The 25,168-nt window shown below is 34.2% G+C and overlaps 1 protein-coding gene across 1 annotated transcript; it reads right to left on the bottom strand.

Annotated features, from left to right (window-relative positions):
• Nucleotides 1-19,140: 19,140 nt before the first annotated feature.
• Nucleotides 19,141-20,127, bottom strand: LOC141586806 (major allergen Mal d 1-like). Its single transcript, XM_074408200.1, has 2 exons — nucleotides 19,849-20,127; nucleotides 19,141-19,633 (listed from the first exon to the last, which is right to left on the bottom strand). Exons 1-2 carry the CDS (start codon nucleotides 20,036-20,038, stop codon nucleotides 19,338-19,340), a joined length of 486 nt encoding a protein of 161 aa, XP_074264301.1. The 5' UTR covers nucleotides 20,039-20,127; the 3' UTR covers nucleotides 19,141-19,337.
• Between the last annotated feature and the right edge of the window lie 5,041 nt (nucleotides 20,128-25,168).

Genomic DNA, 25,168 nt, shown 5'->3' with positions numbered 1-25,168 from the left:
AACACACGATTCTCTCCACTAAATTCACAACCAGTGGTAAACAATTAACATGGGAGAACCAAAATTGAAAACATAAATAATTATGAAGTAGCCGTTTATACAAGGTTCACACAAAACAATTAAATGTAGTATCAAATCACTACTACAAATACAGGCAACTACAACGGCCCTTTAACAACGCTTATTCACGAAAATCATCAAAACACGTTGTAGAATTGATGCCGCGAATTTTACCAAACTTAATTACAACGGTTCCGTGTTGTTAACCGTTGTTATTGGTTTTAACAACGGGTCATACTTGAAAAACCGTTGTTAATATAAAAACTAATAACAACGGTTGAATCTGTAATACATTTTAACCGTTGTTAATAATTTGGCGCAAAATTAGTGAAAAGTAATCACAACAGGTATATTAGAACCCATTTTTAATACTTTTTAACAACGGTTGTAGACTCATTAACCGTTGTTATTAATGTTAATCTTAAAAACAACAGATTGCTTTATTCTGCTATATGCTACAAAACACAAACACAAGCTAATACTGCTACTATATCATCCTCCATTCCTCCCTGATCCTCTCTCTATCTTCATCTCCGTCACTGTTGTCACCGTCTTCTCTCCCTCATCGTGTTTATCAATCAGGTATATATATATTTCTTAGCAACGCTTATAGATATAGGATTTTTTGAGTTATTATCTAATTTGTTGATAATTTAGCTTAATTATTTTCCTGAATTTCGTTTATTTGTTTGCCTATTATTGTATTTTCTGAATTAGTTGCCTATTATTACGAATGTAGAATAATGACTCGAACTTGGATGATTGATGCAAATATGAGTGACCGCACTACAAGGATGGTTTAGCTGAATTTTATGAATTCGTTTCGAACAATTTGAAAGGTTCTTCTAGTATTGCATGTCCTTGTGAAAGATGTGGTAATATTAGCTATATGGCTTTTCCGGACGTTAAAATACACCTAGAAAAGTGGAGATTTAGTCGATCCTATACACGTTGGATTTTTCATGGGGAATCATTATAGGAAGAGAATAACTCTGAAGAAGATGATGTTGAGGTACACGAAAGGCTAACTGATGATCCTGAGTTTGCCAAGTTTTTTGAGTTGGAATAGTTGGAAGTAGAGAAGTTGAATGTTGGGTCTATAGATAATGAAGAGAATGATGATGAGTCGATTGCTTTTGAAGATTTAGGTGATGACACTAGTAATTGGGATGACCTTAACAACATGTATGAGAAGTTGTGTGAGTCTGAAGCACCTTTGTATCCTGGTTGTAAGTTCACAAAAATGTAATTTGTGGTGAAGTTGTATAATATCAAGGGGGCAAATGGGGTGAGTGACACGTGTTTCACTAGTTTTTTAGCCTTGATAAAGGAGTTGCTTCCTGATGGTAATGTTCTACCTGTTAAAACATATGAGGCGAAAAAACTAATAAGAGGAGTGGGTATGAAATATGAGAAAATACATGCATGTCCAAATGATTGCATATTGTATCGGAAATTATATCAAAACTTAACCAATTGCCCTAAATGTTTGGAGTGGCGTTATAAGGATAAGGAAGGGATCCCGGCTAAGGTGTTGTGGTATTTTCCATTGATACCAAGAGTCATAAGGATTTATGCGAATCCCGATGATTCAAAAATGTTAACTTGGCATGAAACAGGAAGAATAAATGATGGAAAGCTAAGACACCCGGCAGATGGTATGCAATGGAAATCGTTCGACGCTAAGTATCCCGAGTTCGGCAATGAACTTAGAAACTTACGTCTAGCGCTGTCCACTGATGGAATGAACCCACACGGAAACATGAGTAGCCAACATAGTACTTGGTCAGTAGTGTTGGCTATTTATAACTTACCTCCATATGTGTGCATAAAAAGAAAGTATTTGATGTTGTCGTTGTTAATTTCCGGCCCTAAACAACCTGGAAATGATATAGATGTATATTTGGAACCTCTTCTAGATAATTTGCGATTGTTGTGGGATAGTGGGATAGTGGTATTTTATGCATATAAGAACGAAACTTTCAATGTGAGAGCGATGTTATTGTGTACAATATCTGACTATCCGGCTTATGGCGACCTTTCTGGGCACACAGTTCATGGGAAAGAGGTTTGTCCATTGTGTGGGGAGGATATCGAGTCTGAATACTTGAAGTCTTCTCGTAAGTATGTGTATATGGGAAATAGGAGGTTCTTGTATCATGACCATTGTTATCGCAAGATGCAGAAAGCATTCAATGGAAGACAAGAACTTCGTCAACCTCCTAAAATTTTGAGTGGGCATGAAGTTTATCAGAAAGTAAAACATATTGAGATAGATTATGGGAAGAAGAGCGGCTCTAAATTGTCTACTCGTGGGTATAAGAAAAGATCCATATTTTTTGATAAACTTCCATATTGGCCTGACCTGGAGGTCATGCATTGCCTCGATTTCATGCACATTGAGAAAAATGTCTGTGATAATATTATCAATACCCTTCTTAATGTTCCTGGTAAAACAAAGGATAACGCCGCAGCTAGGGAAGATATGAAAAGGATGGGTATTAGGCTAGAGTTGGCACCACAGAAGAGAAGTAATCGTACATTTTACCGCCAGCAGCTTATACCCTTTCACGGAATGAGAAAAAAGAGTTATGTGCATGCTTGAATGGAATTAAAGTGCCACATGGTTATTCGTCGAACATCAAAAGCCTAGTGTCGATGCAAGACCTAAAACTCATCGGGTTAAAGTCACATGATTGTCACACTTTGATGCAACAATTACTACCTGTGGCTATTCGTTCCATTTTACCTGAAAAGGTAAGATATGCTATAACTAGATTCTGTCTCTTCTTCCAGTCCATATGCGAGAAAGTCATCGATCCCGATGACGCGGATTCATTGCAGGACCTCGTTGTAACCTCTCTTTGTCAGTTGGAAATGTATTTTCCACCCTCTTTCTTCACTATCATGATTCACCTGACCATTCACTTGGTTAGGGAGATTTTGTACCTTGGGCCCGTGTACTTGAGATACCAGTATCCTTTCGAAAGATTGATGAAAGTCTACAAGGACTATACATCTAATCGGTATCGTCCGGAAGGTTGTATTGCTGAACGCGCTATTTTAGACGAAGCTCTTTCATATTGTTACGCTCATCTCTCCCCTGAGGAGTTGATTGGCGTTCCTAAGAATCGTCATAGTGACTGGATGAGGGGAAAAGGTATTAGGGGCCGGGTTGAAAAAATTGTGACACGTGAAATGTTGCATTTAGCACACACGTATGTGCTAAACAACGAAGATGAGGTGCAACCTTATATTCAACAACACAAATATGAGCTCAAATACGAACACCCAAACAAGACCGAGAAGTGGATTGCGAACGAGCATACGAAGACGTTTGCAGAGTGGTTTAGGAATATTGTCTTAGAGTGTACGGATCAAAGTGGTGATGACATCTCTCCTAGGTTACTACGTCTTGGTTTAGGTCCAAATGTCAGGGTCATCTTTTACAACAGTTTTGCCATTAATGGATATACTTTTTACACCCGCGAGCAAGATGAGTTGAGCACAATGCAAAATAGTGGTGTGAGTTCTGAATTTGAGGCAATGCACTTTGCTACTTCAAAAGATAAAAAGTCTATTTGGGGAAAATGCCTTTATTATGGTGTTATTCAAAAAATATTGGTACTAGATTATATTGATTTCACAATGCCTTTGTTTCGATGTAACTGGGTTGATAACAACCTCCATTGTGTCCGAAAGGATAAGATGGGATTTACGTTGGTCAATCTGGGTAAGGTTGGCAATAATAAGGATGATCCTTTCATAATGGCATCCCAAGCTAAACAAGTGTTCTATGTCACCGATCCTATGGATAAGAAGTGGTCTGTTGTACTGTCTATAAGGAGTAGAAGGAGTAGTCCATCTGATAATGGTGATGATGATCAGGATGTCGTTTTTGAGGGAATGGATCACTCTACCACTGTATCTTATTTCGATGATGTTGACACTGATCATGAGGACACTGAAAGCATCTATATGCGTGATGACCATGGTGAAGGTATTTGGGTTAACGAAGAAACTATGACATCCAAGAAACGTCCCCGATCTTGAGATAGTTCATCAGGACACAGTGATAAGAATGACCAACATTTTGAGTCATTTTCAGTCCAATAATTTGATGGTTTAATTTATTGGTAAATCAATAATGGTCATTGTTAAATAAAAATTCCCAAATTTGCATGGCATGGTAAATCCTGTAGCTTAGATATGCAGTATGCATGCATGCTGGTGTTGTCTTATTTTCTTGATCTTATTATTAGATGTGGATCCTGGTGTTGAATTTGCTGAATAATGTTGTAGTATATGGTGCTTCTGCTGTCAGTATGTATTGTTACAGGTTTGGACTGTAATGGAATTACAGTAATTTTAAAAAAAAAAAAAGGTTCAACAATAATAACGGTTATATTTAAATTACCCGTTGTTAATACTTTCAACAACGGTTATAGTTACATTACCCGTTGTTATTACTTTCAACAACGGTCGTAGTACCCCTACCCGTTGTCATTGATTTTTTTAACATATTTCATTTTGGCGCAAATTTGGTGAAAATATATTACAACGGGTATATTTTAACCGTTGTAATAAAGTTTTGACAACGGTTGATTTTTATTGACCCGTTGTTATTAACATATAACAACGGTTTTGCTTTGAGAACCCGTTGTCAATAGTTTGTCTTAATAAAAAACTAATTTACAAACACATACAGCATACCATACACAAACACACACAACACCAGTTCAACCGTTGGTATCCTGAGTTTATTCTTCTCTCTTCCTCGCTTTCTACATTCTCGTCGCCGGCCGTCGCCCAGTTTCCGACGCCCAGATTCCGTTGCCTTCCCTTATCATCCTGCTCGTTCTCTTTATCATCATCATCATCAGGTATGTTCACTTTAATTTTGTGTTTCGTCATTAGAGTTTTAAGACGATCATCTTTTTTTTTTCATGCATCTGTTTGTTTTTCGTCTTCTTTGTTATCTTTATCATCCCGCATCATCTACTTCACTCCTCTTATTAGGGTTTAGGATTTTGGAAGCTCAATCTGTTGTTTTAAATTTTCATTCCTATTAGGGTTTAGGGTTTTAGATAATACTACGCATGTACGTTGTTAAGTTGTTCATTTCCTATATCATTCATATTTGGGTTTTAGGATTATCATGGGTGAAAAACGGAAAAGAAGTCAAAAGAATAATAAGCCTGGGGATAATAAGCCTGGTGAGAGGGGTGCTACGAAGTGCCCGAAAGCCCTTGCAGCTATAGCCGCTAAAGACCCGATGGAAATAACATGGAGCTCGAAGGGTTTCCCTACTGGTCCAAATGCGGGTTATTTATCCAGTTGGATTGGATGTTGCACAAGACAGTTTGTGCCTATCCATTTAGATGATGTTAGAACTTTGAATCCAAAATTGGCGGAGTTATACTTGGCTCGTGTAAAGGAAGCCTTTATTATACCCGATGAAAGCCATGATAAGTATTTAATGCATAAGGCAGCGGATGTCCACAGGCAGTGGAAGTGTGACGTTGCTAGGGATTGGTTGTATGTGGACAAGGCAACGGGGGAGATGCGTAAGAGCCCACCGGCAAACAAGTGTCCCACCATCAGTCAGGAACAATAGGATCTTTTCAAAGAGATGAGAACTACTGAGAAGTTTCAGGTTAAATATCCTCGCCTTTTAACAATTTATCTATCATTTTTTTAATTAATGAGTCCTTTATATAATCTTTTTATTATCTCATCTACTTGCGCTTTTATATAATTATTTGAAGGCCGTTAGCAGAAGAAATCGTGCTAACATTTCATGCAAGAAGGGGAAATGGTATGGTTCTCGAGGCGGTTACAAAAAGATAGAAGAGAACCTCGTAAGTAGCATGCATTATTCCCCTGTGAGACTTTATTTTTTTAATCACACTTGGACTTGCATTGATACACATTTACATGTATAAAAGTTACCATGTTAATGTGTAGGTGGCAAAGGGAGTGACCAACTTGGACATGCCAACTACCTCGTCCAGACAACAACTTGATGAGGTATTTAATTAACTTCTCCATTTTTTTTAAAAACCTCGCTCCCTTATATTTTGTCTGTATTTCTAAAAAGCATGCATGGTAATTTTGTGTAGGGGACAAAAAATACTGATAAGCCTAAGTCCCCAGTCATACCTGCTACTACTACCTTATCATTGAAAGAGCAGGTTGATGAGGTATTTAGTTAAGTACGCTTTTATTTTTATTACTCCAACTAGGATATGTTACCTTTGCATTTTTTATTATTTTAATTATCTACATGTGTAGGCTGGTGGTAGTAGCACCAAATCAAAGAATCATTATTTCCCCGGCCTGAAAGAAGTTAGGAGTTTAAACGACTCACAATATTCTAGGAAGGATTACATGCAAAAAGTAAGAACAGTGACGATGAGGAAACTGCATGAAGAGGCTGGCCTTCGCATAGCCAACGAGCAATTGATAGTTATTCCGCTCGAGGAGGATATTCTAGGGGTTGAGCGCGAAACACTTATGTCATGGGATATGCTAGCCATTTGGGCTGGCCTAGACCAGATTGATGTCCAACACCTATTTGTTTGGATGAAGTAAGTTTCTTAATAAATAATTTCATATTCTAATATTCTGACTACTAGATAGTGTTTTAAATACCGGAATTAATACCGTAATAATGTAGGATATTGAAATTGAGAGTGATCCCCGAGAAGAAGATTCCATCTGATCAATACGGATTCCTGTGCCCCTATGTTTTATCTTTATTTATTCCGGAATTCTCGTTCGAAGATCGGGTAGATTATATTGCTCAGCAATTGGCGACAACCAAGAAGCTAATTTTTGCCCCTTATAATGAAAAAGGGTAATAGACAAATTAATATTACGTTTCCCCCTACAATTGCATTTTCATAACTAATATATGTACTTGTTAATAATGATGATGTCTCTTGATGTAGGACTCATTGGGTGCTAGCAGCCATCATGCCGACAAAGAAGAAAGTTTTTTGGTTGGACTCTTTACATAATCAACCAAGCGAGACTTTTAAGCGCTTGATTAATAAGTAAGTTTATAATACTGATTTATTTATAATAACATTAAGTTTCAATTTTTATTTATAGCAAAAAGCTCATTTTTGCCCCTAAAAAAATGAGTTTCTGCCTCCTTTTTCTTTTTTAAAAAAAGGGGCCTTTGAGAAGAAAAGAGCTAACGATCAGGATCAACCCACGAAAGATTCTGATGATGGCCCTGATTTTATTACGATAACAGGGGTACGTGCTCAAATACAATACATTAAGTGCAAAAATCTATGTTTAATACTAATACAATACCTAAAGTTCAAGATTCTGATGTGAGCCTTCTCTCGTCTGTTTGTTTTTATGTAATAATAGGCCCCTCGCCAAACCGGATAGCATACAATGTGGATACTATGTTTGTCGGTTCATGTTGGAGATTATTAGGCGAAGATATATCCTTATTCCAGAAAAGGTTAGTAATTTAGTAATGTGTTTATTACTTTTTTTAAATTAGAGCTGATGTTGTCTTGCTTCTTTGCTATACCATGATGTTGCTATGCAAAGATTTGATGTTGTTACAATAATGTCTTGTCTTTGTTTTTTCCGAAGTATGTAATCAACCCGTCACAAGAGATTCAGCAGTACTCAAGTGTAGATATAGACGAGGTAAGGGACATGTTGGGCAAATACATCTTAGAAAATAGAAATGCATGATACTCTTAATTTAGATCGACTTATTAGTAAATTTTTTGTTGAAGTTAGGGAATGATTAGTTCATGTAAATTTAACTCCTTGTAAGTATATATATATATATATATATATATATATATATATATATATATATATATATATATATATATATATATATATATATATATATATATATATATATATATATATAGAGGTAAGATCTAATGAGTCCTCCTCTCAAATTGAATCCATAAGTCCCTCTAAGGGCCATTGGATGGCCTCAATGGATGGTTGAGATTAATTTGATTAAAGGCCATTAAAAAGAAAAGGGAAAAAATGTGGATGGTTGGATTGAGATGGGTGGTTGAGATTGAAAATTACCAAAAAAAATTACCACTAATCAAATTTCTATACACTAATTAATTTTTCTTTCTCTCTCTAGCCCCTAATTAATCAGTTTTGAGTTTTAGATTTCAGAAGTGTAAATGTAATGTTGTATGAGTTTTACAAGTGTAAATGTGACGGAAATTTTGAATTTATATAATTTTAACATTTTACAAGTGTAAATGTGATGTTTTACGAGTGTGAATGTAACATTTTAAGAGTGTAAATTTAATTTTTTGTGACGGAAATTTTGAATTTATATAATTTTAACATTTTACAAGTGTAAATGTGATGTTTTACGAGTGTAAATGTAACATTTTAAGAGTGTAAATTTGATTTTTTGTGACGGAAATTATGAATTTATATAGTTTTAACATTTTACAAGTGTAAATGTGATGTTTTACGAGTGTAAATGTAACATTTTTAGAGTGTAAATTTGATTTTTTGTGACGGAAATTTTGAATTTATATAATTTTAACATTTTACAAGTGTAAATATGAAGTTTTACGAGTGTAAATGTAACATTTTAGAATGTGTAAATTTGATTTTTTGTGACGGAAATTTTGAATATATATAATTTTAACATTTTACAAGTGTAAATGTGAAGTTTTACGAGTGTAAATGGAACATTTTAAGAGTGTAAATTTGATTTTTTGTGACGGAAAGTTTGAATTTATATAATTTTAACATTTTTACAAGTGTAAATGTGAAGTTTTACGAGTGTAAATGTAACATTTTAAGAGTGTAAATTTGATTTTTTTGTGACGGAAATTTTGAATTTATATAATTTTAACATTTTACAAGTGTAAATGTGAAGTTTTACGAGTGTAAATGGAACATTTTAAGAGTGTAAATTTATTTTTTTGTGACGGAAATTTTAAATTTATATAATTTTAACATTTTACAAGTGTAAATGTGAGGTTTTACGAGTGTAAATGTAACATTTTAAAAGTGTAAATTTGATTTTTTTTACGGAAATTTTGAATTTTTATAATTTTAACATTTTACGAGTGTAAATTTGATGTTTATCGAGTGTAAATGTAATATGTTAAGAGCGTAAATGTAGTATTTTAAGAGTAAATTGGTCCTTTTAGTGTAACTTTGGTCCTTTATAAGTGTAACTTTTGTCTTTTACGAGTAAAACTTTAGTCCGACTACCAAAAAACACCACCACCGTCGTCCTCCACCACCAACTCATATCCACAAAAAATATGAGTGCAAATCTATATAATTTTAACGAGTGTAAATGTAAAGATATACGAGTGTAAATGTAAAAAATATGAGTGTAAATGTAAAGAAATACGAGTGTAAATGTAAAGAAATAAGGGTGTGAATCTGAAAAATGCGTGTAAATGTAAAGAAATATGAGTGTAAATGTAAAGAAATGTGAGTGTAAATGTGAAAAAATACAAGTGTAAATGTAAAGAAATGTGAGTGTAAATGTAAACAAATATTGAGTGTAAATGTAAAGAAATGTGAGTGTAAATGTAAACAAATACAAGTGTAAATGTAAAGAAATGTAAGTGTAAATGTAAACAAATACAAGTGTAAATGTAAAGAAATGTGAGTGTAAATGTAAAGAAATACGAGTGGAAATTTAAAGAAATACGAGTGTATTTTTTTAAAACCAGATCTGAAACAAAACAATATAATAACAAGACGAGATTTGAAATACAAACTTTGAAATTTATAACAATACCATATTTGCTTCTTTAGAAATCTGACACACACACACACAAAAAAAAAAAAAAAAAAAAAGTGAAAAGCACAAATCGTGAAAACAGTGAAAAGCAAAGCAAAGCAAACAAAAAGCAAAGAACCGTGAAAAGTGTGAAAACCAAAGCAAACACAAAGCATAGAACATTGAACCAGGAAAAGCAAAGCAAACAAAAAAATTATAAAACAAAACAGAAATTCCACAGATCTAAAACCGTGAAAAGCAAAGCAAACAAAAAAAATAATAAAACAAAGCAAACAAAACAAAAAACAAGTCGGGTTATCGGAGTGGTGGTTGTTGTCGGGTTGTCGGGGTTGCAGATCTGGGGTAGTTGTCGAGAATGGCGGGTCGGCTGGGATGTTGAAGGTGGTGGTGGTGGTAGTGAAGGTGTCGATGGTGGTGTTTTTGGGTGGTGAGAATGTGTCGGCTGGGATGTTGAAGGTGTCGAGAATGTGTGGTGTTTTGGGGTGGTTTGTGGTGGTGGGAAGGGTAGTCGGGTGGTGCTGATGTTGTTGTCGGCTGGTGGCAGGCGAGTCGGTGGTGGTGAGGATGAGAGGAGGGTGGTGGGTGAGGATGAGAGGAGGGTGGTGGGTGCGGTTGGTGGTGCGGTTGGTGGCGGTGGAGGTGGTCGTGTAGGTGAGGAAGAGGGGGAATTTTTTTTTGAATTATTTGATTTTTGAATTTTGTTGGATTTTTGAGAGGAATTGATTTTTTTTGGTTTTTAGAGAGATGAGGGGGAGGATAATTGTGAGATGAGAGAGAAGTGAGTGGAAAAAGAAGGGTTTTATAGTGAAATTAGGACTTGATTAGTGATAGTAGTGAGGGAAAGTGATTAATTAGGATTGATCCCCTAATTTTTGCACTAATACTCCCTTTTTCTCTTTCAATCTCAACCCTCCATCCCATCTTTTTAAGGGTCCTAAAGAGGACTCATGGACTCAATGGATTTGGGTGGACTCACTTGATCCTTCCTCTATATATATATATATATATATATATATATATATATATATATATATATATATATATATATATATATATATATATATATATATATATATATATATATATATATATATATATATATATATATATATATATATATATATATATATATATGATGTTCTTTGTTGTGGTTGAATTGAATCTATTGAGTTCTGATGAACCCAGCTGTGATTTATGCTGGTGCTAGTATATGGTGCTGCTGATATATGCAGGTTTTTGAATGGCATGAAACAAATTTAATTTTTAAAAACATTAGGAGTTCGTAATAAAAACGGTTACTAAAAAAAACCGTTGTGAAGACCTTTCACAATGGTTACTAAAAAAAACCGTTGTGAATACCTTTCACAAATACCGCGCATAATATTCAACAACTGGTTTTAAACGAAGAACCGTTGTTAAAAGTCTTCACAATTTTGGAGGAAAAGTTACAACAACGGGTTTTAAACTAAGAACCGTTGTTAATACAAATTTCAACAACGGGTATGTATCATATACCCGTTGTTAAAAGTCTTCACAATTTTGGAGGGAAAGTTACAACAACGGTTATACATATGACAACCGTTGTTATATTATTCCCACCAAATTTTTGAAACACTTTCCACAACGGTTTACACGCAACAACAACGGCTTTTAACCGTGGTGAATACTTTCGACAACGGTTTAACTAAATAACCTAACCGTTGTAAATACCTTTTACAACGACCGCTTTAACAACGTCCGCATTTTGTTTTTACCGGTTTTTACCCGTTGTTATAGCATGTATCTGTAGTAGTGAATAAAGTACATATACATCAATTCATATCCAACATCAGCAAATGGATGCAACATTTCTATAATAAAACAGGAAGATTGATCAAATTACTACCAGCACCTTATTACAATATGAATAATAAAATTCAGCAATTAAAACACAGAAATCAATCAATTACTCGGGTAAAAAATGAAGGAATATGAAAATCAAACAAATTATCTTATCAACTGAAAACACCATATAAATCCAGCTAAATAATCTGAAAACGCTTACTAATTAGTCCAAAACAGTACAAAAGAATCAGCCAACAATGAAGGTCGGACACCATGAATTGTTCATCGTTGGGTATTTGGGTCCAAAACAGTCGCACCGTTGGATATTTGGGTCCCAAAATTGTGTTTTGCAATGAAAAAGAGAGACTCTGGAGAATAAAATAGATTAGAACTGAAAAATGGGGTGAAGAGAAATAACGGGGAAGAAGGAGGAACTAATATAGGGTCTAGGGTTTGGAGGTTTGGAAGGAGGACATGAATATTGTTGGTAACTAGTAAGGTGGAATGAACGTTGGAGAGGAAATGAGGGAAATGGGAGGGTGAGACTTGAGAGTGGAACACATATTATATTAGGCTAAGGAAGAAGGGACACGTGACTAAAGTGTGCAACACTGTTACAGGAACAATAACCCATTTTTGGGTTTTTTAAAGAGTATGGAAAAGATGGGAGAAATGCCACTTACCTGGAAATGACTTCCTACAAAAAAGTAGGAAGTTGCTTACCTACTCCCCCCTTGGTGAGTTAAAGTTACCATGAAAGTGATTTCCCACATTAGCAACCAAACAACTTTAACAAATTCCCATGAATTAGATGAGGGAGCTTATTTCCCATGAATTTGTATTTCATGGGATGTTGTAATTCCTGTATCAACCAAATAATTTGTATACAAATATTTATAATTCTTCTATCATAATTCTAATATTAATATTCTGATAATCAACTATAACTATTTCTTACTAGATTTTAAATTGAAGAAACAATTTGTAGAAAACAAATTTTCATAAGACTTTACCCAAAAAATAAACTTTTATGTTTTTTTTTCATACTTTTGTATTGAGTTATTCAAACCTACTATAAACTATGGGTCTTGCTCTTTTACATACGCCTTTTACTCTTTCACATACGTAGTTTACAATGTTACCCTTCTCATTTCTTTCTCCTTTTACCCATTCAAAAAAAAATTCTCCCTTTAATAAACCCCCTTCACCATTAAATTACCACCATCTATCTCCATTAACCACCACACACCTCCATTAACCAATACCTCGCCGGAAACCCAAAGTAAAACTAAAATTAAAAATAATCAATAATGATTTTGAAAAAAATTTAAAAAAAAAAAAAAAGTTGATGAACAAATAACAGTAACCCAGTAACGCCTCCCCTGCACTCCCTTTCCCCCTCACTATCACTGTCCTTCTCTGCTCCGACCACCACCGTCCTATACCATATCCCTGCTCCGACCACCGTCGTCCACCATGCCCCTGCCCCGAACACCATAGTCCATCAAAAAAGCCACCATGCCTTCCGCCATCAACATAATTGAAGAACTTTTAGTGTGATTATAAACCCTAATTTTAAGACAAAATAATTAATAAACAATGAACAAGTTTTTAATAATTGCTAAACAAATTAGTATTTACTTCATTAATTGAATAATTTGAAAAATTGTAATCCATTGTTCAAGTTTTAGAAGAATTAGGTTTTAATTTTAGGGAAAATGGTATATAGAAAACCTAATTTGTTTAGATTTAGGAAAAGGGTAAAAGATGGAAAATTTATGAAAAAAAGTATGTGAAAGAGTAAAAGGCGTATGTGAAAGAGCAACACCGTAAACTATATGTGGTAATTATTATGTTTAAAGTTACTATATAGTGATAATTAATTTGTCTCATGCCTATATGTGAGGAAATCACCCAGTTATTTGACCAAAATAGCTTATTCGATTAAGATTTTATTTTACTTATTTTGTTTAGGTGTTTGGCAAATAGGTTATTAATAGCTTATACAGTAAACTAGATAGCTAAAATGAAAAGTTGCCTGGGTATAAAGGTGGCCAAAGTAATGGGCTAGCCCGGTACGACCTGCCACACGAGCCTCTTCTGACCTGGCTCGTCTAACCCGACATGTAGTCTGCTTGACTCTCCCTTTACTCCTGGCCAGGCCCATGCTTGCCATATCAAACCCGGCCCGCATTGGCCCACCATTTTAGAAAAATGAAAAAAAATTGTAATCAGGCCCGCCAGGAGCCTGGCCCGAATCACACCAGCAGCCAGTCCGACCCGGTCTCCCCTCCAACAAGTTGGTTCATGGCCTAACTAATAATACCCGTCCCATTCCCGGGTCAATCCAGCCCGGACCCGGCCCGAGTACACCACTACTTGGGTAGCATATGAGAAATAACCTAGCTTATTATATTACATTTTCCTTTTTTAGCTTCTCAATTTATAATATTAATTACTTATTATGTATGTTTTTGTATGCACTTTTACCATTTACAGCTAATCTGGTCAAAGAGAGTTTTACTATACTTTATTACCCAATTTATTTTAATTATTTGTTTACCTTTTTAAATTCTTTATGGGACATATTTTAATCAATGTTATAAATGTTTGAGACAGAGTGAGACTTTTTAACATGACTCTTAAGTTTTATTACGTCAGTTTTATACGTTACGGAGCTAAGTGTGAGTATCTCATAAATTAGTGATATCAAAACATGATCTGACAATTCGGCTCGTCCTCATGTCGTTATCTCCATAAAAGTTTTGGGAAGATCCTCGTTTGATTCATTACGAGAGAAACTTACCTCTAACCGGTTCCAAAGATCGTTGACAAATAACTTGTATCCTTTGAAAGAACACGCGACGAAACATCACCGAACTACTCTTGTCTATATTACCGATGAAAATAAACCCACAAATAAATGGAAAACCCCTAAAACAAGGGACTGGAAAACGATTTTCACCAAATGAGAAATTTTATTTACTAAAGGATACATATGCATAATATTGATTGAAAGACGAAACAATTTTGGGGTTTACCATCGACTGATTATCGATGTAATCCCCGCGTATATGATTGATGGACGCTAGGATTTTTTGTGTGTTTTCCGTATTTTAGAATTTCTTGGAAAGTTCGGTTTAAGTGGCTTATTGTCACTAAGTTATTGAAAGATCATTCCTATGTACTACTGTATGTGATTTTCGTGACCCATTTATTGTTGATCGTGATCGAAAGTGCCTCTTTAGTTTCATACATTTTTTCCTAACAAACATACGTTTTTCATATTTAACCATGTTGTATATCTGTTTTATTACCCCCGGTACAACTTTTGGTTTAAATTGTATAAGATCTTTCAATAAATAAATTTATTACGAAACCATCTCGTACATTACTTCTTAATTAAATACTTTCAAAATTACTTCTTAAATTATTATTTTCTTGGATGTTCTTGCAACAGAAGTTGGAGCATGGGTCTCTTACTTTTTACTCCAGGATAGGGATCTCAATATTTTGTCATTGATCATATCAAGGTCCAAGTTAGGGAGAAGCCAAATGAGTCCAGGAATGAGCAGAATCCTCAGTTCAAGGAATTGATTGCATTCCTGAAGAGATCAACAGGCCTGGGTCAACTTTTTTGCTTTGTATCACATGCTATACTCAATGGATATGGGCGAATCTTATGTCCCTGGAAAGCTTGGAATCTTTGCTTGAGTATGGATTTTGAATATTCAGATTCATATCAGCTATGTAGCTCAAATTATAATCCTTGCAAATAATCTGTAGAGAAGAATACAATGCAAAAACCAGGCTATGTCAGTCCTGACCTGAACTTATTCAAAGGCTTTATAACTGAAGATCCAGACATTGTTTTTGCCTGATTCTAAGTGAAGGAGGAAGCTAACTGTTTTATATTTTATTTGGTATATGGAAGGCTTCCTATTTCATCCAGAGCACCAAAGTTGTGGCATCTGCAAGATAGGGCTGATTTGTGACTTTCTGCTGAAAGTTCGGGATAAACCTATCAGTACTTAAAATTGGATAACTCAAGATTTATTCAGTGAATATGGCTGATTTTTTTGGAAGAGAAAGCTAACTTCATTAGCTTTCAAAGAAGCTATCACGGGCCTTGATATTCATCCTGGTTTAAGAGATGTGTCTGATTCTTGAAATGTTCTCCAACCCGATTTTGGTCCATCATCAAGAACAAGGTCCAAGCAACTCCCTAAACGGAATTTAGTGATTCCAAGGCCTAATCCTCTTAGTTTAAGGTCTTAGAAAAAGAAAAGTCTAGGAGGTTTTTTTCTAATTCACAATAAAAGAGCAGGTCAAGCTAAGTGCAAAGCAATGTGTCCGGGTAGAACCAATCCAGCACCATCATGTGCCAAGGCTGTTGTAGTTACTATTTTTGGCTAAACAAGAGCTGGGCAAGGCTTCAAAGTCTTCCTAACCTTTAGTACTTGAAGATATGTAGCTTCCAAGGCCCCTTCCCCAATTTATTTTAATTATTTGTTTACCTTTTTCACATACACAATCGGTAAAAATAAAGCAAAACTCGCAAATATAAAAACTCACAAATAGTATCATACTAGATTTAATGCCCGTGCAATGCACGGGCCTATTTGTAATGCTCTGTCGATGCCCGGGCCAATTTTTAATATCCTATGATTACGACGTACTCCCTCTGTCCCGATCATTTGTCGTCCTTTTCCATTTTGGGGTGTCTCAGTCATTTGTTGTCCTTTCTATTTTAAGAATGAATTTGATCATTCACACTCAATTTGTTCCACTTGTCATTTAGCTATTGGCCAAAGGACAACAAATGACCGGGACAGAGAGAGTAATAATAATCCAAAGCCCTGTTTTTTACCTTAATTTTACTGAACTGAACTTATAGTTGTGATCCTATATAATAACGGTATGCATGAGAATATATGCATACGTTTTGATAATATGGTTATTATAGTCATAAAGATTAGTTGTATAGGAATTCTAACCTACAAACACTAAGGGGGCGTTTGTTTCGTGCACGGGTATGGGGTTGGAATCAGGAATCATACCCGGGTGGTATGGGTTTGGAACTTGATTCCTCATACCTTGTGTTTGGTTCATTTTTTAGTGGTATGGGTTTGAACATCAATTAAGGTTAAAATGCGTAAATTAAAGTATTATAAATAATAATTTTCAATATTATAAAATCATGAAAATGATTAGTTAACCAAATAAGTATATAAAAAAATGGATTTAGAATATGCTATAATTTATTTTTTCATATTTTTGATCAATTTAGTTTGATACCCGTGGGTATCAATCTCATACCCACCCCCCTCCTTGGGTATGAGAAACCCATACCTCATGGGTTTAAGGTATGGGTATGAAACCCTTGTATCTGCCAAACAAACACTTGGTATGGGTTTGGCTCATTCCAAACTCATACCTCATACCTTTTTTGGGTGAACCAAACACCCCCTAAATTAATCTCTTAAGCAACTTCCGCAATATTTTTTTTTTCCCGACTCCATTTTCGTTGGAAAATTGGAAATGAATACACTGTATTGAAGGTCAGATTTATACTTTTATGTAAGCAATATTGAATGAACAAACAAAAGCATGCATAATCAAACAGTATATATGAGGACTAACAAAATTGTACTTCGTATGAAAAAGACGTAAATAAGAGGATGTTATATCTATGGTATAAACAATTGAGGATGTTTGAATGTGTTTGGTTTTGTTTTTTTATATCTATGGTATAAACAATTCATTGCTCTTTGAAAGTTGTAGTTTTGTAAAAGCCATGTACATATAGATTAGCCAAGTTAATTCTTAGCATTTATGAAATACAGTTTAGCAACTATACATGGCAGTTGACGCATCTTTAGGATTAATAATAAAAAAGATAAAATGTATTAAAAAAATCATAAACTCGTATATCCGTATAGTAATAGATATATTAACAATTCAAAAACTTGCTAAACTGATCATATATTGATTGTCTCGTGATTAAAGAGGATTGAATGTTTAAATTAGATAAGGGTACAAACCATTAAAACCGTAAATAATACTCCGTACATATTTATGGAAAGAGCCCTTGAATATATGAAGTCTTCAAGAATCATGAAGGCGAAGCGTAACAATGTAATGACAAAATCATAGGAATTGAAATAGGCTCCCTCCATTTACACGTACCAAATTATGAATACGAACTATAATGTGTGTCAACTGTCAACATCCTAACTCGATTTAGTGTACCCATACACACCTGCTATCAAACAACAAATCATTAAATTAATAACGAAACTTAAGATGCTCATTAAGTATAGAAATAATATGTGGTACATATTAATACAATAACTAAGAAAAAAAACTATAAAGAACATAATAAGAAGAACAAAAGATGTATAACAAAGTGTAAAGCGATATCATCAACATATTATGCCGTCAAACTTAGAATAAGACTATAATTAAAAACGTAAAGTCTCCCAATAACGATATGCAACAACAAAAGCTAATATATAAAGAATTCGATATTGGTCCTCCCTGAGTCATCTGCGGCCGAAACTCCAATAACTGAGCACCGTACTTTAGTCTTCATATATATTTCCTGCGATAAAGAGAAGATTATTCAGTAAACCTATTTTAAACAAACAAATATAGGAATATGTTTTATGCGTAAAAAAGCTACGGAGTAATATACTACGGGGAGGGGAATTACGTAAAAAGAAGTTCGTCTTCGGGCTATCAATATCTCCTATTTATACATATAAAATGTGGGAGTAAGTCTCCAATACATAATCAAATTGATACTCCTTACGTAAATTAGAATTTAGAAGTTGTGTCTACTACCTATATTGTTTAGACGAAATTTAATCTACAAATATTATCAAATATATTAATTTAATACAAATACTATCAAATATATTAATTTAATTTAATTCTTTTAATCTAAGAATATCTCATATAAGTTGGAGATTCCAAACATTAATGTGCTCAGTAGGGAGATACATTCCAAACACTATAAGGGGTCGTTTGGTTCAACAAGTCGGAATGGAATGGAATGGAATTTGATAGTATGGTGGTATGGGATTCTAAATCCATACTTGTCTTATCTTGTTTGGTTCATCATAAATTATAGAAGGTGGGAATGGAGTTTGAATCCAAGGGGGGAGGGTGGGTATGGGATTCCAAGGGGTTGGGGTGGAGTTAGAATCCATTGGGTATCTAACTCCATTCTAAATCACCCCAACCAAACAATGGAATGGATCAAATCCATTCCATTCCATTCCAATATATCCAACCAAACACCCCCTAATTGTAATCAATTACATCTACATAAATTATGATAGAATTTTAGTAGCTTAGTATTATCTCCAAATATATTTTTATTTATAATTATTTTAGGTAGTTTCAAAAGATTGGACTCTCTGTAATCGCTCGAAAAAAGCTCCCTTTAATAATATAGATAGATATTATAATGAAACAGATTATTCAATACTTTGGTTACAATTTACAAAAGCAACAAAACACACGCATAAGAGTCGATTAAAATCTTATTCTCTATAGCCATATCCTTGATTAATCACACCAATTCAAGGAGACGTTTAGTAGAAGCAGGTATTCAATGGATCAATTATAACCCAATTTATAGCTTTAGAGCATTATTGGTTCAAGCATAGAGCTGAGGATTGGCAGCGAGGTATTCTGAAGCGGTGTCGAACATTTTCTTGATGTTCTCTTTTCCAGCTGCGACGTGCTCATCAGTGACCACAAAATCTCCCTTGGTGTGGTAGTGTGTTACCATCGTGTAGTGAGTCCCGTTCCCTGATGGCTCGAAGGTGCTCTCGTGAACTACATATTCTATGTTTTCACGAAGGACATCACCTTCAATGGTTGTGTACTTGCAGTAGAACTTGCCTGCGTCAATTTCATCTACTCTGTTTTTCGCGTACTTGAAGGGTTTCCCTGCATAATATGCCATTATTCTTGGTTAGAAATACTCGAGTTGAGTCATATAGACGCTGACAGATCGAGTTACCTATAGAATTACTCGTATTATTACGTTGTATAAACACAACGTAAGTAGGTGACAAACTTTAAAACTATTCTAGAACACAAGCTAGGTAGGATGTATGTGTATATGCATTTTAAGTTACAAGAAGAAATATAATTAAACCAACCTTCGGGGAAGTTGAGTTGTCTAACAGACCCAACAGTGCCGGCATCACCATGAACAACGTCTACACTTTTAACAAAATTGGGTAACGCTTTTGGCATGAAATTATGGTTATCAATGCAGAAAGCATTAAACAACCTAGCCGCGGCCACAGGGCTAGTGCAATCGACCATTGTGTGTGTTGAAACTCCCATTATCGATTTGTTTCTTAAAGAGCTAACAAATGGAAAAATATTACAAGTTTTAGTTGAAGGTTGCTAGTGAAAGTGAAGGAGGTTGATACAAATGTGGTTATTTGGCCTAATATTTATAGTCGATTTCTATGAGGCATCATCTTATTTGATGACTAATCAGTCCACGATGGTGTGAACTGTACAATAAGAGTAAAGGAATGGTCTTTGGTTTCAAATTTTGTAAGACTTTTCTTGCCATAAGCATAAGCTGTTCTACATGGGCAGCCCTTGCTGAATAAGAAGGCAACGATATCTAGAAGGTCTACGTCTAAAATTTTCAATATTTGCTAAATTAAATGGTTTATAATCATGTGGGATGTCAAGATTATAGACCTGACAAACGAGTCAACCGGATCGAAGTAGGACCGGGTTTGCAAAAGTTCGGGTTAGGTGGGATTGGGTCGAGTCATTTCGGGTTCGGGTAAATTCCAGGGCAACTATTATCAAGGTGACTAAGGTAACTAGTAGGTTGGGCTTCATGTCGAAGGGTAGTCTTACTTAAACAAGTAGGCTAGCTTTAGCATACACAAGGTCGGTCTACTAACATTATGCAAGTTCCAATACAATCTAAAGCTCTCGATTATATGGGTGTGTATAAAACAAGTGAAGAATCATGCGAGTTGTCAAACAAGCATTTCATCGAACATGTAATGTGCATAGACCTGTCAAGCGGGTTGGGCGAGTCAGGCCGGGTCATATACGGGTTGGGTCACACATGGGTTGGGTTAAGGTCAGAATACGGGTCAAGAAATAGTTTTTAACGTCTTTTTTATACGATTTTTTAATTAATTTTTTTTTAAAAAAAAGTAAAACATATTTAAATTAATATTTTAATCATATTCAACTTCTACATTATCTATATTGACATAATTATTAAAATAAAGTTTTTTAAGTATTATTTTATTATTAAATATTATAAAAATTATATAAAATTGACTTTTTAGTTGTGTGTAATTTTAAGTAATAAACATAATTTTTTAATTATTTTTTCAAATATAATATATAAAAATTAATATTTTAATAAAATTCATGATTTACCTTTGACCCAACGGGTCAACTCGTTCGGGTCGGGTTTTGACCCTAAAATAACAGGTCATTTCAGGTTCGGGTTCGGGTTCGGGTCGCGGGTCGGAAAAAACCGGGTTTGTAACCCTAAAAACGGGTCGGGCGGGTCGGGTTTTTAGGTCTGGTCGAGTTTTGACAGGTCTAAGTGTGCATAAGCTAGAAGTAAGACAAGTATTCAACAATTTAACCCAATAAACAAGAATTATCCCTTAATCAAACCTATAATTCCCCACTAATCCTAGTGGGATCACTACATACTAATCATTATGCTAAACATACTAACTATAACAATAAACATGCAATCTAAACAAGACATGATAAAATAAAGCAAGTAGTAACAAACGATTAAAAGGAAATAGGAGATATACCAACTAATGAACATAAATAAAGAAGGATCCTTGCATAACGATGAAAACTTGTCACTTTAGTCTTCAAATACATACCCAATAAATCTGAGATAATTTAAAATATTGAAGAGTAAAATGAAAGAATAATTATTAAAAGATTAATGTATATTATGGAAGGAATAAAGAGCAGTAATCAGATTAGGTCTAAAACTAAGGAAGGATTATCTAAAACTTAAGGCTAATGAAGCACTCATGACTATTAGTCCCACCCCCGTTTAATAATTACGAAATAGGGTATTTATATAAAGTTACAAGATTAGGATAAGTGATTGGAGTGTTTAGTGAAAATGCGGAAGGGTGAGGTATTTGTAGCCTCGCTTGAGTTCTGGGTAAACCTAGGCGAGTTCTCCTTGCAAAGTGAAATCCTTTCGTTGAATTCGACTGGGTAAACTCGGGCAAGTTCTCTTCGCGAGGTGGAACCCTGTCGTTAAACTCGGGCGAATTCTTATTCAACTCGGTCGATTTAATTTCTCCGCTCTAGTTCCCCTGTAACTCGGGCGAGTTCTGTCAATGCTTCTCCTTCTAAGGCTTGGCTGCCCTTAGACTCGTGGGAGCTGATCCTAGGTCGTGTGAAGTAGCTTCATAACACCCAAAATATTGCTTTATTGACCCACGGGTCTTCGTACCATCTCTTCTCTTCATTTCCAATCTTCAAATGAGTCGATTTGCCTTCGTTTTAGTCCAAAATCATGCTAAAACCGCTCCACTTAGCTTCTTCCCTACAAAACAACAGAAAAGGGAGGAAATAGCAAATAGAAAACAAATGACTATGAAGGCGATACTAATTAGGTCGATTGACATGTAAAATGAGGTTGGTTAAGTGGTTAAAAGTACGTAAATTAGAACCGCATCAAAGTTCAACCAAGAATCTAAGTTATTCCCTCAAATTAACTTTTAATGGCCTATTTTTCATTTTGGGAAGATTTAAAAATAGAGGTAATATTACTATGCTATCCCTATATTATGAAGAATGAAATAATGCCATTTTAATAGAGTGAGTGGTAGTTAAAATATTATGCCTAATAATGATAGTTCGCTCATTTAGTCATTTTAGCATGCCAAATTAGACATCACAAATTCTCCCTTTAGATGGACACTATTCGTTTAAAGTTGTAGACGGGTTAAATATCACACCACTTTCATAATAAGATAAACAAAAAGTGGGATGTCACCACTTTGTCCTATTATGCAAGTGATGACATATTTGACCTGTCTACACTTCAAATGAATATACCTATTTAAAGTGAGACTAATTGTTTAGACATCCATATCCATAACTATATTACGTTTAAATTTAGCAAGAATTGGAAAAGATATAGATAGACCTTCTAGAGATCGATGCCTTCTTATTCAGCAAGGGCTGCTCTTGCTTAATAGTCCATTATTCCATGATGATGAGAAGAAAAGTCTTTCAATTGAATTAATCTAATAATTTGGAACCAAAGATCACCCCCAATCATTAAATGAATGAATAGTCATCAAAGAATGAGCATTTTTTTTTCTCTTGTCTTTCAAAAAAATTTATTTGGTATTGGGTTTTTAATAATCAAACTAACCATTATCACAAACTCGTTTTATTTAATAAACTAGTTTAGAACCCGTGCAAAATTACACGGGTATGCATAAATGCATTACATATTTTCATGTGTAAGCATTATTATATAAATTTATATAAAAAAAAAAATTATCATGACTTGTTTATTTTGTATGAAATATGTGATAATTATACATTCACATATTACAAAATGTTGAGACTATGAGATTGTCTCGGGATTTCTATGTCCATTTAAATATATGTTAGATATATTTTAATCAAACGTACGAAATCGTCTTGAATTGACAAGAGTAAATATCAATGAAGTAATATTGGAGGTTGAATAAGATTTCTTAGGGGTCGTTTGGTTGATGCGAGAATTGCAAGATCACGTGAAATACAATATCATGGGAAATAAACCCCCTCATCCAATTCATGGGAATTTCCCAAAATTGTTTGGTTGTCAACGTGAGAACTTACTTTTACAGAAACTTAAACTTACCAAGGGTTGTTTGTAAGCAACTTCCTACATTTTTGTAGGAAGTCAATTCCATGAAAAATGGTGTTAGTCCAGTGGTAACCGAGTTAAACCTTGAAACTTGCAGAAATGCAGGAGTTGAGAGGTCCCGGGTTCGACTACCAGCTGGGGCGATGATCACTTGGCCACTGCAGCCCCCGAAGGGGGTGGCTTACATGGTACATGTGGTGGTGCGGGAATGCATGGGCCCGGGGGGAATTCAACCCTCGTCATCAAAAAAAAAAGTGCAACTTCCCTCATTTTTTTACAAAAGAGTGACAACTAAACAACTCCATTATTTCTAATTCATGGGAAGTTCCATTTCCTATGTTTTTCCAAGGGCAATCAAACAACCCCTTAATAAATGTAAAAAAAAGTATAATTAATTTACATTAGGATACATTAAAAAGTAAATGAAAAAAATAAAATACATAAATTCATGCTTAAAAAAGAGAAAAAAAAAAATTCAAAAACTATTGTGCAAAACTATCATAAAGTTAAGAAGTCGACTTTCACAACCGATTAAAATAAAAGAAAAATGAAAGGAGTGATATGAGACGTTTAAGTTAATATGGTTTTAACTAAGACCAATTGGTAAGAATAAAATGAAGGGTATAAATATTAATAAGTGAAATAATGACAAAGTACATGTACATATGAAATTGTGAGTAACTAATATGTACTACCGAGTAATTAGCAACAACTATAGAAAGGAAGAGTTGGATATGCGAGTTGTCACTCATTCCACACTTAACGTAAATAGAAAAAAACATATCTTCTTTAATGTGTTACCCCCCAAAAGATCATAGTAATGCTAGATAAGTGATAAAGTGGATGTGTAATAAACTAATAACTATAGATCATCTAATATATCATTCATTTGTTTCTATTTGATTAAACAATAAGTCTTCCTTAAGACGGGTTAATTACATAACACGTGTGTATATGATATAAGAATGTATATACAAGTGGTATATATTTGACCCTTCTTAGACTTAAGATGAATATTGCCGTCTTATATGAGAATTCGGATTGATCCAAATACTTTCAATGTTCATGACTAATTAAACAAATAAAATAAATAATTTTTGACGTATGAGATATAAGAATTGACTATTTTGTTTATGGTTTCATATTAATATAAAAGAGATAAAAAGATCTATTAACAAATTTCTTTCGCCAAGACGTCAATATCTTTTTTTCCTTTTTATTATCATCACAAAAAAAAAAGAGAAAACTTTTAAATTAAAAATATCAATAAGAAGGTAAAAAATAGCCGCATGGATGTAAACAAAAATATTGACCAAATCTTGCAACTTTGACAACTTTAACTTCTGCAGAGAAGTTGCTGAAACCAATGTGTGAAGAAACTTGTGAGGAAATCCAATAAAGTGTGTCACAATATTGTAATAATTTTTATTTATAATCCTATAAAATTTAAAACGGGTTAACAATATTGTAATAATTTAAAATTAATAATAAATACCGTAATAAATTAGGTTGATTATCATCCTTTGATTATATGAATTATTATTTTTGGATAGTATTATAAAGATTCCATCATTGAG

This window comes from Silene latifolia, chromosome 1, assembly GCF_048544455.1.
Source record: "Silene latifolia isolate original U9 population chromosome 1, ASM4854445v1, whole genome shotgun sequence".
Classification (NCBI taxonomy): domain Eukaryota; kingdom Viridiplantae; phylum Streptophyta; class Magnoliopsida; order Caryophyllales; family Caryophyllaceae; genus Silene; species Silene latifolia.
The sequence above is the reverse complement of the archived record's forward strand: the minus strand, read 5'-3'. Positions and strand labels throughout refer to the sequence as shown.

Excerpts from the sequence above, each read along its gene's own strand:
- LOC141586806 (XM_074408200.1), bottom strand. The coding sequence starts at position 20,038 with ATGGGAGTTTCAACACACACAATGGTCGATTGCACTAGCCCTGTGGCC. Across the intron at positions 19,634-19,848 it reads ACAACTCAACTTCCCCGAAG|GGAAACCCTTCAAGTACGCG; the intron begins GTTGGTTTAATT and ends CATATTATGCAG.